Source organism: Stigmatopora argus, chromosome 18 (assembly GCF_051989625.1).
Source record: "Stigmatopora argus isolate UIUO_Sarg chromosome 18, RoL_Sarg_1.0, whole genome shotgun sequence".
Lineage (NCBI taxonomy): Eukaryota > Metazoa > Chordata > Actinopteri > Syngnathiformes > Syngnathidae > Stigmatopora > Stigmatopora argus.
Window position 1 is genome coordinate 11,254,622 of NC_135404.1, and position 20,393 is coordinate 11,275,014.

The 20,393-nt window shown below is 42.4% G+C and overlaps 1 protein-coding gene and 1 long non-coding RNA gene across 4 annotated transcripts in view; one reads left to right on the top strand and one right to left on the bottom strand.

Moving 5' to 3' along the window:
* The window catches only part of LOC144092632 (uncharacterized), a 26,555-nt gene extending 22,610 nt beyond the window's left edge, over nucleotides 1-3,945 (bottom strand). The window contains exons 1-2 of the long non-coding RNA XR_013306102.1: nucleotides 3,628-3,945; nucleotides 2,449-2,599 (exon numbers count right to left, since the gene is read on the bottom strand). This is a non-coding gene — a long non-coding RNA (uncharacterized LOC144092632). The remainder of the gene's footprint in view (nucleotides 1-2,448; nucleotides 2,600-3,627) is intronic.
* Nucleotides 3,111-20,354, top strand: slc38a10 (solute carrier family 38 member 10). 3 transcript variants are annotated; one of them, XM_077625607.1, is made up of 18 exons: nucleotides 3,111-3,373; nucleotides 3,514-3,737; nucleotides 6,020-6,137; nucleotides 6,250-6,295; nucleotides 6,672-6,765; nucleotides 6,862-7,005; nucleotides 7,541-7,665; nucleotides 10,753-10,855; nucleotides 11,717-11,899; nucleotides 12,924-13,035; nucleotides 14,033-14,139; nucleotides 14,204-14,357; nucleotides 15,430-15,609; nucleotides 15,664-16,062; nucleotides 16,168-16,233; nucleotides 16,606-16,626; nucleotides 17,102-17,242; nucleotides 18,094-20,354. In XM_077625607.1, the coding sequence occupies exons 2-18, from the start codon at nucleotides 3,648-3,650 to the stop codon at nucleotides 19,299-19,301; spliced, it is 3,291 nt and encodes a 1,096-aa protein (XP_077481733.1). In that variant the 5' UTR covers nucleotides 3,111-3,373; nucleotides 3,514-3,647; the 3' UTR covers nucleotides 19,302-20,354. The 3 variants fall into 3 exon arrangements, with proteins under 3 accessions (XP_077481733.1, XP_077481734.1, XP_077481735.1); XM_077625608.1 differs by lacking the exon at nucleotides 7,541-7,665 and adding an exon at nucleotides 8,186-8,310; XM_077625609.1 differs by lacking the exons at nucleotides 7,541-7,665; nucleotides 16,606-16,626 and adding an exon at nucleotides 8,186-8,310.
* Nucleotides 20,355-20,393: the final 39 nt, after the last annotated feature.

Genomic DNA, 20,393 nt, shown 5'->3' on the forward strand with positions numbered 1-20,393 from the left:
GCTTCTTAAATTGCGTTTTTCATGGGAGAGACAAATATTGATGGCGTTTGGATCAGAATCGTATTTCAAATCATATTTTACTCATTAAATGGGAAAGCTATTCCTTTTTTTGCACACCTTATAGCTATTTGTGTTGTGTGTGTGACTTGACCACCTATAGGGGGTGGAGTAACGGCTAATTTATTCAGATTTCACATTCACAGTGACCAATCGTATTAAGAGGGGCTTGAAGTCGTGTTAAATTTTAAAGGATTCTTTGCAGAGGATAAAGAATACAGAATAAGTGTCTATGTATTACCATCTATTGTTTTATGTATTTAAGTTTTGAATATGTTTTAACAATGTTGCAGCCTAGGTCGACATTAGCTTTAGCTTAGCATATATGGTAACACACGACATATAATTGCATGCGTTTTATCGTTAGTTTGTAAATAAACTTTTGATGAGAGTGTAAATTCTCAACCGTTTTTTTTCAAAGGAATATTTCCAGCCCTCTTATCTCAAGTTAGCGCTCCCAAATCGAAATAGACGGTTCATCGGTCCATATTTTAAAAGCTGGCGACGCTTGTTGATTTTTTCCTGGGGACACCGTTGAAGGGTCAATTAGAGAGGGCGATTCCACTGGTGCTAATGCTTGTGTAAAGTCTGGAACTGGATGTCCATTGATTGGTTGCATTGTCACTTCCACGCGCACACAATGGGAACAAAAGGTGTAACTGCCATACATAAGCAGTTTGTACTCTTTGGCGCTTAGCTCGGATAAATAATGCAGAGCAGCCAGAGGCAGAACTAATTGCTTCCTCCACCACTTAGCATTGCCGCATCTGCCCGAACGAACGTGAGCGCTAATGCCAAGTTGCGTTTATTTGCCTTTGCTTTGCGCTCGTGAAGATTCTCTCCGTCTTAACGTGTTTGTATTGCTTTATTTTGGCACAGTCGGGTGGCCTGTTGCGTGTAACCGACTTAACGTTACAAAAAATGTGAAAGCACCCTTGGGGCTAAACAACGTGACCAATCTTCACGTGTACTGAAATGACGACGATCGTTTGCAAATGACCAAACTGATCAACAGCTATGATTTATTATCTTGTATAAAGTTCATCACTTCTGCCTTTCAGCGGAAAACCGTCGTTATAATCGTAAAATAGTCGCGGTCGAATTCGGATATTTTGTGCACACGATTACGCCAGAGTTGGAAAGCATTTGGTTAAAGAACTGAAGCCGTTAAGCAACCTCTCGGAAAAAGACCGATTTACATCTACTGACTAAATAAATTAAATTATTGCAAGATGGCCCTATGAGAATATGCGTTGGAGGATGTGCATTACATCACTTGACTACACCATAACTAATACATGAAGGAGTAGTTTATGCTGTGTTATGAGGAAATTACAGTGACCTCAAAAATGATCTGACATACGTGAACCCCCAGTTCCCTTCCCCATCCTTTCAATAACCTTGATCCTTGGAGATACAACTCAACGCCAGCCCCCCTTCCCACCACTTCTCCCCTCTTTCTTCTATTTCCCGGTCAAACGACACAATAGCTTCCCATCCGAGGGCACGATGCAGGGAGCAGGCATAAATGATACGAGTTACGTTTAAGGTGCTGGACTGTAACGCTTTTCCCCCCCTGAGGATTGTGGGTTAGTATTTTTGGGGTGTTTATCCTCACACCTTTAGCCTCTGCATCCCTCCTCATTTCCCTTTCCTGAGCAGACTGCGAAGGCCGGAAAACAGGATCCGTGTATATACATAGATATATCAGTGTTGTTATGATTACAAAGCCAATCAGAGAAGGGGGAAGTAGAACGCACTTTGTGAGCAGAAGTGGTCAAAGTTTGGATCCTACAACATAGTTTTGTAAGCAATTCGGATCACATTTTATTCCCAAATCCTTACTTTTACTCTAAATAACTTTGAAAAAACATAACCATTGTTCACAGAACCTACCTGTAACTGGAGCAACATCCAAACATCAAGCTAAATACCGTATTGGCTCAAATATAAGGCAATATTTTTCGGTCGTCTTATATCCTGATCTAGTTATTGCAATTTACTTGTAGTAGTTGGTTAATTTACATTTCAAAAACCAGAAGTCATTCGTTTACAAATGCGATTGCACTGTAGTTTACATATTTCAATGTTCAGATATTAACATGTGAAAGACAGGTCTTTTTTTCAAACTTGAGTCTTGAAAAAAGAGGGGGTCGTCTTATACTCGGGCCGATACGGTATTTAAAATGCTCATCATTATTCGTATCTACTGAATAGCAAACAATTATTCATTCCATTGTGAGACCAAGGGCTGTTTTTAGTCACTAATCTAAATTTCAGACGCCCCATCCATTGTTTTGAAATCCGTCGAGTGGGGATGGGTGGTCGTCGGCTACATTTTAAAGGCTCACACAATAGTCATTGAGGGGGCAAGGAAGAAAAAATAAATACCTGAAACAGTTGATGGTGTGGAGCACAAGCGGTGAGTTGAATGAAACCATCTGGGGGGTTTGGCTGATGCTATCTGCCATCAAGCGCCCTCGGCCGAGACGTCTGAAACATGGCAGCAGCACCTCAATTTATCAACTGAAGAGATGAAAGGCTGGAAAGTTTGGAGACAAATGACATGATTAGATTCAACTTTTCTGTGATTAGATATCACAAGTGAAAGGAGATGAAAGTAGGTTCTTTTTAATATGCATCCGTGCCAGCTAGAAATCGTATAAAACCTTTTAATAATAAAAGTGATGCAAAAATAATCTTATTTTCACTTCATTTCAACAAAATATCTACTCCTTATTCTTTGTTTGGTTGAAAATAAGTATGCTTGAAATCAGTGGATTGTTCACAGGTCCTATATATATAATTTTATGAATCCACATTATTCCTATCAATTCTTGCCTGCCATTGACGACGCTAGACGATCAATCAACTTGATCAGGATAGGTTGGCAGTGTATCATGTGCATCCACATGCAATCCTCCCAGTTTAAATGAATGAAACGTCAGTCGTGGTCAATGCCAGTTAAAGAATAAAGGTGAAAATCGGATGAGCTAGAAACCACCTTACCATCAAACCTGCAACCCCTCTGCACGTCCACAAGGGGGCATCCGAGTGTTTTCCGGTGAGGCAAAACATTAATGGCGGTGTCGTCTTCATTCACCTCCTCGACTACAATAGCTGCTTCCTGATTACGAAGGCGAACATGCGAGGCAAACACGCAGATCTTTTTTTAATTTACCACTTCGGAAGGATTTTAAATCTGCGCATTTTTTAAAATAAATCTTCAGACATAACCTAGCGTTGACGACACGACGTCACTCATGATAACCTAACAGCCCGACTGCGCGCTTGGTGAAAGATGCCACATTAAACGGTAAAGTTTCTCTTTAAAAGCTATATTTTACCTTCCCTTTTATTCGTGGAGCACACAGCCACGTATTGGTATATATTTTTTAATACAAAATGGAAAGTATTTCTCAAGTGGTTGAAGAATGTTGTTTACTATTCTCACAGCGCCACGTCACTCGACGGAACCCCGGAACTTCGACGAACCCCCGAGTGGAAAATTGTGACATCCCCCCCACTTTTGTGTTATAACACTTTCTTTTCGAGTTTTTATTCACTTACCGGGGGTCAAGTGTTCCAAAATGACGGCATCCAACTGGGGTCTCATCATGAACGTGGTCAACAGCATCGTCGGCGTTAGCGTGTTGACTATGCCGTTCTGCTTCAAACAGGTGTGCTAATTACTTACATTATTCTAACAAGGGATCTAGAAAAAAATAAATTGGTTGACTTTTTTTTTAATGCCTATTTCATTTAATAATTATTTTTTTCACGTATGAATTAATTTTCTTTAACTCTGAAGTTATTCTTAAATTCTACTGTTAGGGCTATTCGGAACGCCATCAATGCAAAGGAAGCGTCACACAATTGCACACCAGGTCAAATTAGGATAAATCACAAGTTCCTTTCCTATAGGCCAGTGGTCAGGAAGCTTTTTGAAGGAGGGAGCCACAAACAATATATATTTTCAAATGTTATTCCCTGAGAGCCATACTCAAAATTTAAAAGTAAAACTACACCAAAATGTGTGCTATTCGAAGTAATGTCATCACTTTTAAAGTACAAATGTTCTCTGAGATTTTTTTGACAACATTGTCCCGCTGTTGCTAATCAATGATAATCAATGGGAGTATGCGTGCAGAAGAATCCACAGGAAAAAAAACAAATGTTTAAAGTCACACTAGAGGTAGTGTTGGCGCCACAATGATCACGTAACGCCACTATTGATGCATTCAGGACTGAGCTGTCTCAACAACAGTTTCCATATTTTACCTCACAGTTTAGTGGAGCGCCATATGCACCTATCAAAAGAGCCACATATGGCTCCCGAGCCATAGGTTCCCTACCCCTGCAGTATAGGCCTTTCCCAGTTCAAGAGTGGATTCAATGGTAGCAAATGAGTTTAAGAAATCCCAGAGATTTTGACTGTGAACGCCAAAATCTAAAAAAAAAATGAAATTACTTGTCAGTCAGTCACTGCTGCTAACTACACTTTGGATAAAAAATTTCAAGACTTTTCCCCCTTAAACTGACTGCTGAAAAATCTCAAAACCTACGACTGCGAATGTACGCCTTCATCCGCTCACCAGCTGTTTAGAAAAAAATACTATGTTGCATTGACTTCCAAATGTTTATGAAAAAGACCTTGTTCCCAAACAAACCAGTTCCCATGTCTGGGAGCCTTATGTGCAAATTAGCATTATATCGATGTTTGTTTAAAAAAACAACAACTACTCAGCACTCTCTAATCATAAAAGTAAACATTGCTTTGATGGTAGACAATGAAGCTCGACACTGGATTTAACCGGGTAAATATCCCTTTGGGTATTTACTGCCGTGATTATCTCATTTTCATTTACAAGAAGTTAAATGAAGCTTAGTAGCCTCTCAATCCTAAAACATGAATAGTCAATGATTTAGCCCAAGGTGCTGGAAAAGATGTGTTCTCAAGAGTCCAATTAAATTCCCACTTTAAGGATCGAAGAAATTAAGGAGTCTTTAAACAAAAAAAAACACTTAATGATGAGGTCAGCTTGAAAAGTAAAGTTTTCAAACGGACAAGCATTCGTAGTACTCAAGTGAAAATATGTTGGTCCCACAATGCACAGGGAAAATGATAAAAATCTAGCCAAAACTAGAGGAAATCCAAAAAATATCAACGTGTACATCTGTACTTTTGTGTTAGTATTAAATGGTAAACATGCTTTAACGCAGGGGTGTCAGACTCGGGTTGGTTCGCGGGCCGCGTTAACGTCAACTCGATTTCATGTGGGCTGGACTATTCTAAATATAATATTTAGATTTTTTTAATAAATGGATTAAAAGCCCTGAATATTCAGTTTTTTATAGATCTAAAACAATGTTTATTTTAGCTTTTTTAAAATATATTTTTAGATTTTACAAAATGATTTTTGAACTAAAAACACAGAAAAAAATGGATTAAAAAATGACAAAGATTGATTTAAAAGGGGAAAAAATCAGAAAATTTAATATACATCTATACTCTTCATTTTAATTTGATCCTAAAACAGAAAGTCAGCACTCATGATTTACTTTCCCGGGCCACACAAAATGATGCGGCGGGCCAGATTCGGCCCCGGGGCCGCCACTTTGACACATGTGCTCTAACGTATGCATATTTGCAAAAGTCCAATCCAGCTAACAGCTAAAGGAATGGATGCTTTGTTTATAAACTCAAATGTTATCTTATTCAATGTCAGCACCAGCTGGAGTTGCTTTCCACTTGCTAAATAATTTCTTAACAACTGGTCATTTGTTGTGGAAAATAGAATAGCTGATTACTACATACAAACTTGACTTGCTAACAGAACCCCACTGTAAAATTAGCGACTGCACCACAGCAGAATGTATGAATGAATAATCAGTATTCGTGGCCCATCATGGATGCTACTTTTACATGTACCATACTTGAACTTATCTCCATTTTTCTCAGTGTGGGATCGTGCTGGGAACTCTCCTGTTGTTCCTTTGCTCTTGGATGACTCACAAATCCTGCATGTTCTTGGTTCACACCGCCAGCAATACAAAGCGAAGAACCTATGCGGGATTAGGTGAGTCAAGATCTGGGCGTAGTAACATTTTCTTAACACTTTTCACTTGGAGCACTTTAAAACATAGTTCCAAACGCTTAAACAAAAAGTGACGTCACATTTGTTTTTACAGCCTACCACGCTTATGGAAAACCAGGAAAAACCCTAGTGGAGACCAGGCAAGTCTATTCATTTGTTACAGTTATGAAGAAATAATGACAGAGATCTATGAATGTCGGTACTCGGACGTTTGGTCGCCGGACGTTTGGTCGCCGGATGTTTGACAACATGACAGAGAGTTTACTGTTGAAACCAGCTCTCAAAATTATATTCATGATAGAGAGTTTAATATCTAAATATCTACTGTTGAAACCAGCTCTCAAAATTATATTCACCCGGGCGACCAAACGTCCGGGCGACCAAACGTCCGGCGACCAAACGTCCGGTCACGATGAATGTCAACCATTTTTAAAGGAGAGATGTTGGTTTGATTTAGGGGGGAAAAAGCATTTTTAAAAATGAATTTTACCTGACATTTAATTTGTGTCTTTGCAGCATGATTGGCTTGATGTTGGGGACCTGCATTGCCTTCTACGTGGTGATTGCCGATTTGGGCTCCAATTTCTTTGCCCAACTTTTGGGTTTACAGGTTTGGGATTTTAAGAGAATATTAATCACAACATTAAAGGCATTTCTAGCAAGTTACATTGCAGTTCTCAATTGTTTCCTTCTTTTTTTTTTCAAGGTGACGGGCAGTTTTCGCGTGGTGCTGCTGATTGCTGTTTCGCTCTTTATCGTACTTCCTCTCAGTCTGCAAAGGAACATGATGTCATCCATTCAGTCCTTCTCGGCCATGGCGCTCATGTTTTACACTTTCTTCATGTTCACGGTAAGTCTCGACTTTAAATGTATGATTAAAAAAAATGAAATTTTGAATAGGAATTGAAGTTCTACATGTGACTTTGTATTCAGCTTCTGTTTGCTCCCCTTTGCTTCAAGATGAAAATTATTGCCGAACTTTTCTTATTAGCATGAGCACTCGCCAGGAATATTTGTTAATATCTGACATAAGTAAAGAACTAATGCTAAGCTGGTCTTCCTTTTTAATTCTAATATTTTGAGTTCAGCCTCATTTTTTTTGCCTGTTTTAACGGTAGAGTGTGTGATTGCGTACGCACGTGTCTCCAACTTTCACTTTAATGAGGTTTAGTAAAAAGGTGTTTGGTGTTAGAATATACAGAACCACCCTGGTGTATAAAACCCTGAACCCTCTAACAATCACCAATCTTCTTCTTATCCCTCCCACTTTTTCCTCCTTTTGACCCTTTGTGTCTTGTTTTCTCCCGATTTTGACTTTGTGTGCTCCCCGTCTGATGACGACACCCCCCCTCTCCTGCCGTTCTTCCCCGCTGCTCATGTTGTAGATAGTGTTGTCGTCCCTGCGCTACGGCATAGTCTCGGGCTCCTGGGTGGAGCGGGTTCACCTGTGGCGCTTGAAGGGCGTCATTCAATGCCTGCCCATTATCGCCACCACCTTCTGCTGTCACCCGTAAGTAAACCATGGGAGCCAACGAAAGACCACTGCCACTTTTGGCGTCTCAAAATCCAAAAAAAGGTCCTTTTAGTTGAACATTCTACCAGGCTTTATCCATGTCTCGCCTTTTTCCTCACATCCGTTTGTGTGTGTGTGTGTTTTTTAGAGCAGGAGGCGTGTTAATTTATCGAGTGAAATATTTAGACCCCTTTTAATATCAGGGTGGAAGACCTAGATATAGTTGCAAAATATTGTATTAAATTCTTTTCCTAGTTTAACCTCCCGATCATCTTTTTTTTAATTCATTTGATCATTTTTGTATGTTATTGCCATGCTCTTCACGTCCATCTTTTGACTCTGGCAGGTTTCTATGCAGCATGAGATGTTCACGTCCTCAATTCTGGTTCTTTCTTATGAGGTTTTCAATGCATGGATGCAGCCCCCCCCCCCCCCTTCCCTGCTCGATTTCTTCCTCCCTCCACCTGTCTTTATTTGGTTTACGCCGTAACCCCGATCCCCCCTTCCTTCCCCTTAGATGGTGCTGTCTTCATTCAAACACGGGCTGCTCAGTGGCTGGTGGCTAGGGCAGGTCAATGTGGTGCGCTGGGAGGGGGTGTTTCGCTGTCTCCCCATCTGTGGGATGGCCTTCGCCTGTCAGTCGTAAGTACCCCGCTGTCACAGGACTGGACTGTAAATGTCTCAGCAGGTCACTGACTGACATATAGTAGTCCTGGTAGACCCTCTGGTCTGGTGGATTGATGGTCACAATTCTCCACTGGCACAATCTTATGGGGGAAATGGATTGTGGGTACTGCATGAATCTTTGCATGATTTCTAAAAGCCACAATAGAGCTTTGGGGGGAAAAATGCATACAAAGAGACTGCTATTTATGCTAACCTGCATTGCAATTACATAGTAATTGAAGCAAATAAGTCACTTACCTCGCCAGTATTTTGCAACTATTATTCTAGAAAATTTAGCCAAAGGAATTTTCACGCGTATCTTTTCATTCTAGTATTCTTTTCTTACGCCTCATTTTTCATCTTGCATGACCGCATTCAAATTCTAAAAGCTTAATGAGAATTTCTATTCTTTCTCACCCATCTACATGCTTTGTCTTTTTGTTTGTGTCCTCTAGTAATAGAATGAACTGCATTAGATCAGATAATACCTGTTTAGTGAAGGGTCACATTTGGCTCAATGACTACACGCATGCTCTTATTTGGATTGGATTGGATAACTTTATTCATCCCGTATTCGGGAAATTTCGTTGTCACAGTAGCAAGAGGGTGAGGATGCAGAAATAGGAAAGGCATTTTAGACATAAATAGATAGGTAATAAGTAAGTTAATAAATAAATACATGAATAAATATATAAATAAATAAGCGTGTCTCTGAAGTATATATATATATACATATACACATATACATATACATATATACATATACATATATATACATATATATATACATTACATATATATATACATTACATACACATATACACATTACATACACATACATACACATTACATTACACATTACATACACATACATACACATTACATACACATACATACACATATTACATACACATACATACACATATTACATACACATACATACACATACACATTTTACATACACATACATACACATATACACATTACATACACATACATACACATATACACATATTACATACACATACATACACATATACACATAGATGTACATGCATACGGTAGGTCTTAACACTCAGCCATTTTTTTTGTCAAAGAGCCTGACAGCTGATGGGAGGAGGGATGGATTATTTCTGCAAAAATAATCAGGATCTGCCAAAATTTAGCAGGCTTTTCAAAAATCGCCATTAGGCCAGACAATTCTGATGAGCGCCACTTTTAACTTTAATCAATGTACCAGTATACATACATAGAGTGGAAGGATGTCCACCCGTGAGCGTATACTACGCTCACGTGTCCTGGAGCCAGGTCTCACTAGTGCCGCCGAGTGTTATTTGGCAGGATGATGTGTTGGCCCGTTGTCAGGTGGGAGGTTGGAGGAGGGAGGGAGGTGGGAGGCGGGAGGTCCGATAGATGGCAGGGAGCTCAAGCCAAACCACTAATCAACACGCTGGACCGTAGCCGTCCTACAGACACACACTGATGCACTCACGGCCTGATTTAAATAGCTTTCAGCACATTGGAGTTTTATGACATTCATGAACTGTGTTTACTCTGCGTTACATCATGACTTAACATTGCCATTATGAGGGAATAAAAGATGGCCCTGTTTTATTTTATTTTTTTATTTAAGGGTCAGGTGGTGATCAGCAATCGGGCCACGTGGGCAAATACAGCATATGGCAGTCGCATTTAAGATAGTTTTTTAAAGCGTTAGTAACCTCGTTGAGAGTTAATGGTTTGTAGATTATAATTGGAGCGGGAGGACTTGCTCAAGAGTCCAAGCATGAGTGAAATGGAATGAAAGTTTTGATTACTCAGCTCATTCACGTGTGTACAAGAAAAAAAAGCCTGTAAATTCACCAGTAAGCAAACACCGTGCCCCTTCTTTAATCAATATGTTGTAGTACACAGCCAGAAAAAAACGGCAGACGCCTTAGGGAGCCATCGTGACTACCGTCACCCCCGCACGCGCGCACACAAACTTTATTTAACACCCCTTCAATTGGCATGACATGGAAGTTTTATGTCTACATTGTGAAATTCTGTGCTTGTAGAAATCTACTATAAACATTTGTGAACATTTGAAAAGAGCCACCTGGGAAAACTTGTTGCAGTCTGTGTACAAAATCTATGCTAGTCATTTAAAATACATAGTTATTCATGTATTTTTATGTAGTATGCATACTAAATAAAGGGACTGTAAGTATTCCCTTGATTAAATCTAATAATTTCGCTTAATTTTGATGTTATTAATCAAGTACCAGGTCTGAATCATTGTGCTTAATGGTCATCAATTCCTTCATACTGTCTTTCGTATTGGTTGATAACACGGCTAGCACGACTGCAGCAACAATCCCACGCGTTGGTTCTATCATGGCGCGTGTTTGTAGTCTGTCACATGCCCGTCTCTCGCAGTCAGGTGCTGCCCACCTACGACAGCCTGGACGAGCCGTCCGTCAAACGCATGAGCACCATCTTCACCTCGGCCCTCAACGTCGTCACAGTCTTCTACATCACTGTAAGTGGAGACGCACTCGCACTTGTCACGCGCAGACTCCATGCTAGCATCTCCAGTCGTGTCAAGACGAGGATTCGGTGTGGTGGTCCACGCCAGACGTGAATAATCTTGGGTTTTATTTGCGCTTGATGGCCGCGTAGATAGCTATAAGTCGTTCAAGGAGCGTCATTCCGGGCACGTGAAGTATTGGGTTTTGTCGAGAAGATAAAAAGGGGAAAAGTAATAATGCTGCCATGGTTTTATATAGCATTGTCTCAAACCGCATAATCAGATTGCTCCAATGTCATCGCTTAAGGCAGGGGTGTCAGACTCGGGGGTTGGTTCGCGGGCCGCGTTAACGTAAACTCGATTTCATGTGGGCCGGACCATTTTAGATATAATATTTAGATTTTTTTAAATAAATGGATTAAAAAAACTGGATTAAAAGCCCTGAATATTCAGTTTTTATAGATCTAAAACAATTTTTATTTTACCTTTTTTTAAATATATTTTTAGATTTTACAAAATGATTTTTGAACTAAAAACAGAAAAAATGGATTAAAAAATGACAATTATTGATTTAAAAGGGGGAAAATCAGGAAATTTAATATAAATCTATACTCTGCATTTTAATTTGATCCTAAAACAGAAAGTCAACACTCATGATTTACTTTCCCGGGCCACAAAAAGTGATGCGGCGGGCCAGATTTGGCCGCCGGGCCGCCGCTTTGACACATTTGGGTTAAGGGCACATGCGAGCGCAAAACAAATTCAGGGATATTAGGCTTTCAGGTGAGATTTTCAGATAACCTTAAAATTAATTCATGTTTATGCCTATATTTTTATGTCAACGCATATATAAATGAACACTCTTTGTTCCAGGTGGGCTTCTTCGGCTACGTCAGTTTCACAGAGAACATTGCCGGCAACGTGTTGATGAACTTCCCCTCCAACTTGGTGACCGAGGTCATCCGGGTGGGCTTCATGATGTCCGTAGCCGTGGGCTTCCCCATGATGATCTTGCCGTGCCGCCAGGCTATCAACACCATGCTCTTTGAGCAGCAGGTGAAAGTCCCGTTCCACTCGCCTCTAGCGTCCGAGCATTCTTAACCCGCCGCAATCAACGTCGATGTTTGCTTTCGCCGGATAAGAAACTGCCGAGTCATTCTCGGGAGCGCGTGACCAATGTTAGCGCAGTCCTCCTCAAATAGGAACTGAGCCGTGACCTCAATTTCACTTGTTTGTATTTCATATCCACACGTGAGTGGCCGTACTAAAACACAGCTGACTTCTGGGCCATACATTTGACATGCAGGCCAGAGGAACTGCTAACACAAACAGTTGTCAGACTCAAAGCCCGAGGCTAGATTTTTGTCTTGCACATCACTTTTTCTAATGTGAAGACACTTTTTTTTAATGCATTGTATTCCCGTAGTCCACATGTGTCAAAGTGGCGGCCCGGGGGCCATATCTGGCCCGCCGCATCATTTTGTGTGGCCCGGGAAAGTCAATCATGTTGCGTTGTTTTGGGGCAAATGAACAAATGTGATAGCGGATAAGAAATGGAGCGACACTTGATTGCACAACTCGCAAACTTCTGCTTTTGTGTATGAATGTTTGAGTATTTAATTATATGCGTACAGTATACACCACCTGTGTCAAAGTGGCGGCCCGGGGGCCAAATCTGGCCCGCTGCATCATTTTGTGTGGCCCGGGAAAGTAAATCATGAGTGCCAACTTTCTGTTTTAGGATCAAATTCAAATGAAGAGTATAGATGTATATTCAATTTCCTGATTTTCCCCCTTTTAAATCAATCATGGTAATTTTTTTATCATTTTTTTGTGTGTTTTTAGTTCAAAAATCATTTTGTAAAATCTAAAAATATATTTAAAAAAAGCTCAAATAAACATTGTTTTAGATCTATAAAAAACGGAATATTCAGGACTTTTAATCCAGTTATAAAAAAAAATAATCTAAATATTATATCTAAAATGGTCCGGCCCACGTGAAATCAAGTTGACGTTAAAGCGGCCCGCGAACCAACCCCTTGGCGTAGTCTTTAACTATTGTCTCTTTTGTCCTTGGCAGCAAAAAGACGGGACATTTGCTGCCGGCGGATACATGCCTCCTCTCCGCTTCAAGATGATCACCCTCAGCATTGTGTTCGGCACCATGCTGGGAGGCATTCTAATACCCAACGGTACGTAAGCGACGTGCGTACGGCTCGTTGAATGGAGGTCTCCAAAGGTGCGCGTGTTTCTCGGCCTCGGCGGGCTCGCCAGACGCTTTAACGACCCGACTGAATGTGACTTTATGAGTCTGTGACTGTCACAGCAGAACGCAGTCCTTAAATCAGGGCTCTAACTTTTATTTCCTTTCAGATGGGAAGACAGTGTGTAGAGGGGGGGCTTTATCCCCGCAGGCTTTCATTATAACAAGCACACACAACAAGTCCACATTGACGGGCCGCAATGCCGCTGACTCCGCATCAAGTTCTCACTACGTACCGGTCTCGCACAAAGCTTTAAAACGGCGGTTGACTCGTAACTGCGAGAATGATCCTTTCCCCGCATTCATCCTTTGTTATGGGGGGCCGCGTTAAGCGTTTTGATAGGTCGCCCGCACCAACAGAAATGCCTGTGCTCGGCATTTTGTGTTTCTAATCAGACTAATAGACTGAGGAGAAGGGAGGTAAGGACCCCGGGGAGAACAGACACTAAATCTGAGGGAGACAATATGCTATCCGTCCTCTGGATAAGCCATGTTTTTTCGGGGGCTCTGACATCCAGCCAAGTCGGTCGACGGATACAGAGGTTGGGCCAAGGGCAGTCTGCCGAAAAGGACAACGCTGCCAGGGACGGGAGCCCAGAGCGAGGGGCTGGGCGGCGGCTGATTATGAATGGCACTTTGAATGGCGCCGCAGATAAGAAGCTTGTATTTGGGGAACGGGAGCCAAATCCCCCTTTGTCATTGTTTATGGTGACAAAATCAGGTGACTGTGTTTACAAGCACTTGACTGTCTGAAGCCCATCCTTCAAAAGCGTACCCACACAGCTTATCGGTTATTTCATGTGTTATCAGCGTTGTCTTCTTGCAACCCGGGCCCGCATTCTTTATCAGCTTTGAATCACTTTTACCCGATAATGCTGATGAGAAACAACAACCAAATGACCCTTTCTGCCATTGTGTGTCCTTAGTGGAAACCATTTTGGGTCTGACTGGAGCCACCATGGGGAGCCTCATTTGCTTCATATGCCCCGCCCTCATCTACAGGAAGATCCAAAAGAATGGCATCATCGCTCAGGTGATGTATTAGCAAACCCTTGGGTCATTTTTTTTTAAGTTACTAACAAGCATCTCCTCTCCAGTTGGTGCTTTGCGTTGGTCTGGGCATCCTTCTCATCAGCACCTTCACCACCCTGTCCATCTCAGCTCAGGACCCCATCCCCAAAGTTCAAGCTCCCCCCCCTCCAGCACCTGACAAGAACAACCTGCCACTACGAGACATCATTGAACTGCACGGTAAAAAACACACCAAAAAAAACGTAAAAACAACCACTCGCGTTCTTGCTCCATCACAACGTATAATGAGTCGTTTACTTCAAACCAGGGGCGGGGCATTGGCGTCTCGCAAAGAAAATGTAATCTCACACCAAAGGCCCCCCCCCCCAAAAATAAAAGAAACAAGACGACATTATTTTTCATTTCATGCCCATACAGAAAGACTGATAGGGAGACAGGCAGAGTAAGAAGATAAGACTCTGATAGTATCTCGGAGCGCTTGACATTGATGGAGCAAGAGTGATGCCCTTCAGACTCAGGCAATTTTCTCTGCACCCTTTTCGCTCATTTCCTCTTGACATCCTTCCCCCACCAAATTCTATCTTTGCCACCTTCCTCCTATATATCTGCCGTGGCACTTCAACAAGGCCTTTAAGCTGCAGCCGTACAAAAGAGAGGAGGTAATATTAGTTTGCAAAGAGAGCAACTGGAAGGAAGAAAGATGAACATGGATGTGTCCCAGAAAGTTTCACTTTTTACATTCACATCGACTTTTGCAATCGAAATCCTTGGCGTTCATGCAATCTGCCTTTTGTACGCGTTTTCCTTCTCATCAATGACTGCCACCTAGTGGAGGTATTGCCTTCAAAGAGAAGTTGACTCAACTTTGAGCCATTGAAGACCGCAAATTTTTAGCAAAAATATATTACACTCTTGCTACTGGGATTCAGCACAAGTACCGTATTTTCACGACTATATGGCGCATCGTATTTTTAGCCGCAGTGTCAGTAACGAGTGCTATTTCTGTATTTTAAACACACAAAGGACGCACCGTTTTTTTAGACGCATATATATTATATATGAATATCGAACCGCAATAGCGCTGGCTACCGGAAGCAGCCCCAGACTCTATTTCCGGTTTCCGGTGCGCAGTGACTGCTGGGATATATAGTTCTTGCACGCAGTGGCCACGTCTGGTCTAAATTAACCGCGATATTCGAGGGATCACTGTAATATAATATATCTTATTTTTGTATAACGCAGGACTATCCTCGTCAGGGATCCTCCTCATATTTTATTTATCTCTGCACAGAGAATCTTCCAAATCTGAAACCAATAGACATGGAAGGACCAAAACTCCAAGCAATGAATGAGCCGCAAGCTATCAAGAGGCAAGCGGTCGAACCCCCCCAGATAAAATTACCAGAAGGAATACCTGACGGCAAGAAGGAGGAGGAGGAGGAGGAGGTCCAGTTGGACCGTCCTGATGCAGGTAAGGAAATATGACTTGCTTCCATATTGGAATCTGAGCGGTCTGTTTACGCAGGGGTCGCTGTACCCGAGGCAGAAGCCCACCGCCACGAACCACCCATCCCACACGACAAGGTCCAGATAGACACTAGAAAGAACATTGCAGAGTTAGAAGAGGAGAAGCAAAAAGTGGAGAAAGAGCCTGTCGCTAAATTAGAGGAGAGTGCGGAAAATGTACTCAAGCCGGCCGTAGTGGTTGTGAAGAAAGATGAAGTAGATCAGGCAGGCGGCCAAGTGCGGTCCAACGAGGTGCTTGAGAAGGTGGGGGAAGAACCGGTGAAAAAGCAAGAAGTCATCCCCATTAAAGATGTGGAGAAGGAAGATCCTTCGAAAGAGCAACTCGCCGCCCACGCCAACCAAGCTTCGATGGAGAAAGCGCAGAAAGCGGACAAATCTGCCGAGGCTGCCGGGAAACGTGAGTGAATGCTAGGCTAAAGCTAACTATCCTCAATAACTCACGCCACGCCCGGAGAGATCTGCTATTTGACACACTCACTTTTTTTTATAAATGTTCATCTAGCGCCACCTGCTGCCGAAGAAGCCCCAGCCGCCGACAGCAAGGGTGCCGGAGACGAGAAGATGGACAGTGAGTTGGAATGTGCTCGATGGTTCGCGTAAATTTGCTGTTGAATATTTGCATCAGTAACGTAAGAATGGCATCCGGGACAAATTGATGGTAAAGAATGATTGGCAAGTGGCCCCTTTTTTTTTTTAAATCTCACACTGCCTCTTTTATCATCTCTGTGATCCCTTCTTGCTTACTGCATTTTTTTAGGGTAAAAGTAGGGGGACTGAAGCAGAGCCCCTTCTTCTCCGGCATCCCGACAATGCCGGATACACGCTTGGCTTTTTATTGTTTTTCTTTGCGTACTTTCTCATTTTGTTGTTTACTTGTGTCCCCCTTTCTCTCGTTCGGAATCTTTCCCCACTTTGCTCTTCCTTCTCTGCTGGATCACAGTGATAAAAAAGCTGGTTGCAGGTATGACGTCCTTTTTGCTCTTTTACTAAAATGTCTCCAATACACACCCTAGGGTGTATTCACCTTAATATTATAGTACCTCGTGTGATTTTTTTTTTTTAACTAACCTCACCCTAACCCTCCCTGCTCGTCTAACGTAGTTATCATCCACTAGTTCTTGTAGAAAATTGTTCTGTGTGTGGTAGATGTCATTAGTGAGATCATGCATCCAAGGAGTCAAAGTACACTCTTTGGACACTGCCTAAACAAAATGGCCGTGCGTATTTTTTGTTGACATGACCAGAGAGATATTGATTGAGCTAATTTGGAAGGTCACAATCATTGACAATTAATCTAAGAATGCAATAGGTGAAGTGTCCAAGAAGTGTCGATAGTCGTTCCCCTTCTCCCATTGAAACTCATGTTCATGATGACTTTTATAGTGGCCTTATGAGTCGGTTAAAAGTGGACATTTTTTCTCCCGTCCTTGTGACAGAAGGCCAGCTGGACCACGCGGTACTGCTGCAGGTCATCAAAGAGCAGCAAGAGCAGCAGAAAAGACTTATTGACCAGCATGAGAAGCTTTTGGCCGTCATAGAAGAACAGCATAAGGAAATACACCAGAAGCAGCCGGGCGGTACGTGTCGTAGACATTTTGAACGTCAAACTGCTGGTTTTTCGGGTGCGTTGGACTGTTTTCGGTAACCGTGATTTTCTTTTTTCTTTTTTTGCCTTGTGCTCGTCAACCAAACAATGGTTGCTAACTGATAGGTTTATTATTAATACACTTTAATCAAAACAGGGAGACATCATTAACATACTCTGGCTACAACTTGCAAGGAAAATCAGTCCCGACTCGCCTTCGTCCAAGATGATTCTAAAGAAACGGCATGTTCCCCTGTCAATTTAGTCGGCGCATAATCAAAACATTTGAGGGAATCCAATTCAAACAATTGCATAAGCTAACCGAATAACACCATTAAGGTCAAAAAAAGAACTGCCACATCAATCTCATATTAGATCGGAACCAAAAACACCTGCGTAAGAATTTGCATAAGTAAGCATACAAAGTGACCCGAGCGGGTTGAATACCAAAACAACTGCGTAAGAATTTGCACGAATAAGCATAATAATTTCTTTACAAGGTAAACAGAGCGACCGTATTTTTAAACAATAATGCGAGTATTTTCGGAAGTTGATTCGATTATCGCCATCTGCCGGAATCCAAGTCAAAGCAATTTAAGAGTCCCTTGTAGATCTTCATTGCCAACTCAGATCAACAGTCTCGGCCTGGAACATGGTGTCCTGTTCGGTCAATAGTCCTGAAAACAATGAACTGGCCTCGAAAGCAGCTGTGGGGGGAAAGTGCCACAACTGTAATTTTGGGGTCTTGAATCTAAATCTGACCTTAGTTTTTCATCTGTAAGCCATAGGTTGTTCTAAAACTGTGCAATAAAGTGTTCATTGTTCAATCTGCTCTTCCTCTAGACCTCCAGGACCACGCGGAGGAGGAAGAGGAGGATGGGGGAGGAGCTGCCAAACCCCGAGACTCAGACCCGGGCTCAGATGTGAAGCAGCCCGAAGACGCGGCGGGAGTTGGGCCCGCGGACGCTCAAAATCCAGCCGGAATTCCAGAAAAGGGAGCCGAGGTGGTCAAGTTAGTTCTCCCGTCGCCTAAAAAAGAAAAGAACCCCGTGGAGACCCATCAGGGGAGTGAACTCGGAGCCCGAGGAGTGCCGCTAATAAAGAATCTACCTGAGGCGCTGCAGCCGGTGGCTCAAAAGGAGCAGGTGGCCAAAGTGCAAAATGAGGAACACCAGCCAGATGATGAAAAAGACAAATTGGAGAAGGAGGCTCAGGCCCAACTGGAACAGCTTGAGAAGAAGAAGAAAAAGGACGAGCTGGAGTTTGAGATGAAAAGAGCAGAAAGGGAAAGATTAGAAAGAGAACGGCAGCAGGAGGAGGAGGAAAAGGAAAGGCTGGCTAAGGAGCAGGAACGCGCTGAGAGGGAAAAGATAGAGAAAGAAGTGCAGGCCCGGGTGGAGAAGGAACGACTAGAGAGGGAGAAGCGAGAGAAGTTGGAGAAGGAACGAATAGAGAGGGAGAAGCGAGAGATGTTGGAGAAGCTGGAGAAGGAGCGATTAGAGAGGGAGAAGCGAGAGAAGCTGGAGATGGACAAATTAGCCCAGGAGAAGGCCGCCGAGGAGAGGCGACGGCAGATGGAAAAAGTGGACGGCGCTCCGGTGGACGGGAAAGAAAAAGAGGCTCTTCTCGAGAAGGCCGCGGGAGCCCAAAAGGACGGCCACACCGCGGGGGGCGACCAGGGAGATGGAGGCCCTGCTTTGAAGAAAGGAGGAAGAGACCTCAAAGAGAAAGCAGCCGCCGGCGGGGACGACCCGGGAGAAGACGGTCGAGACGGGCCCGCCGAAGCCCAGGCTGCCCCCGGGGGCTCTCGCGAGGACGGCGGGGACGAGGGCGAGACGGATCTGAGGCGGAGACGGAGGGCCCTGGACGCCGGGGCCCCCGAAAGGGCGGAGGCGCCCGGGGGCGTGCCCGGGGCCGTGCGTGGGCTGGAGCCCCTCCTGGAGCTGGGGGGGGCCAACCTGCACGTAGCCCTGGAGGAAAAGCTGCTGGCGGGGGCCATGGTGCACTCGCGGCAGATTAAGCAGACCGTGGAGGATCAAGAGATGAAATAGTAGCACACATTGGCTTCTACCAAATACACAGAGACCAGGAAATCCTGCCCTTAGACTCGGCGGTCCCCTGTGATTCCATTTTTGTTGTTGTTGCCGTGACCACACCGGGACAATGTAAACAGTCTTTGCGTCGTAATTCTATTCTTGGCATGCTTGACTTAAACTATCAAAAAGACAAAAGTGGCACTTTAATTTGTTGTTTTTTTGCAAAAGACAAAAAGAAAACTGTCTCTTTACATGTGTTGCTGCACAAGTTGTTTATATATATTTTGGGTAATGTGCTTGCATTAAGCTACGAGAATGGAAAGTAACAAAAAAAATGTATTTTTTGTTAAATTATTATTACAGACCAAAAATGCTTTTAATCCCTCATGTTCACCAATATGTTTAGTCATCCTAAATCTCAATAACCTCATTTAGCTGTATTTTGCACCCACCCAAAAAAAATGAAGTTTATTTTAGGTTCTTCCTAAAGTGTCACCAAACAGTCCAATGTTGCTAAGCAGCAAATAATTGTACATATTAACTTATTTTTCTTGTTCTGCAGGGGAGATTTTGAGTCATTGCATTGTCCAAATGTACATAAATCTATGCAAATAACTATTGAGGATGTGTCTAATGAATATTTTGTTTTTAAGCCGCATTTAGCTCAGAATTTTTCTCCAAAGTTGGTGTGAATATTGTCATTCTTGATTAAATGTCAACGTTTCTATACTTAGATTTCTGAGACTTCATTCAACGTAATGCTAGAGCTGCTTTTAAAGTGTACTTTTAAGAAAATCGGTTTAATGAAGGTATTCATTATCTTATTTGATTAGTACTGTGTTTTCTGTTTTGATTTCTGTGCCTTGTAAACCATTTGCAGCAGGTTTGTGTTTTTGTAAGGATATTTTGGCTATAAAATTGCAGAAATATATCTATAGAAAAATGTAGAACTAATTAATTTGTCAGTACTGCAGCACATTTGTTGGTTTTGTATAGAGGTATTTTCGAACTATTTTTCCATTTACTGTGATTGTGTGTCTGATAATAAAGTTCACAGCAGTTCAGTCATTTTTTGTGGGCTTGAGATTTGAACCCCAAATGTATAAA

Coding starts and splice junctions, on each gene's coding strand:
- slc38a10 (XM_077625607.1), top strand. CDS start 3,648: ATGACGGCATCCAACTGGGGTCTCATCATGAACGTGGTCAACAGCATC. Junction 7,006..7,540: donor ACACTTTCTTCATGTTCACG/GTAAGTCTCGAC, acceptor CTCATGTTGTAG/ATAGTGTTGTCGTCCCTGCG. Junction 16,627..17,101: donor GATAAAAAAGCTGGTTGCAG/GTATGACGTCCT, acceptor TCCTTGTGACAG/AAGGCCAGCTGGACCACGCG.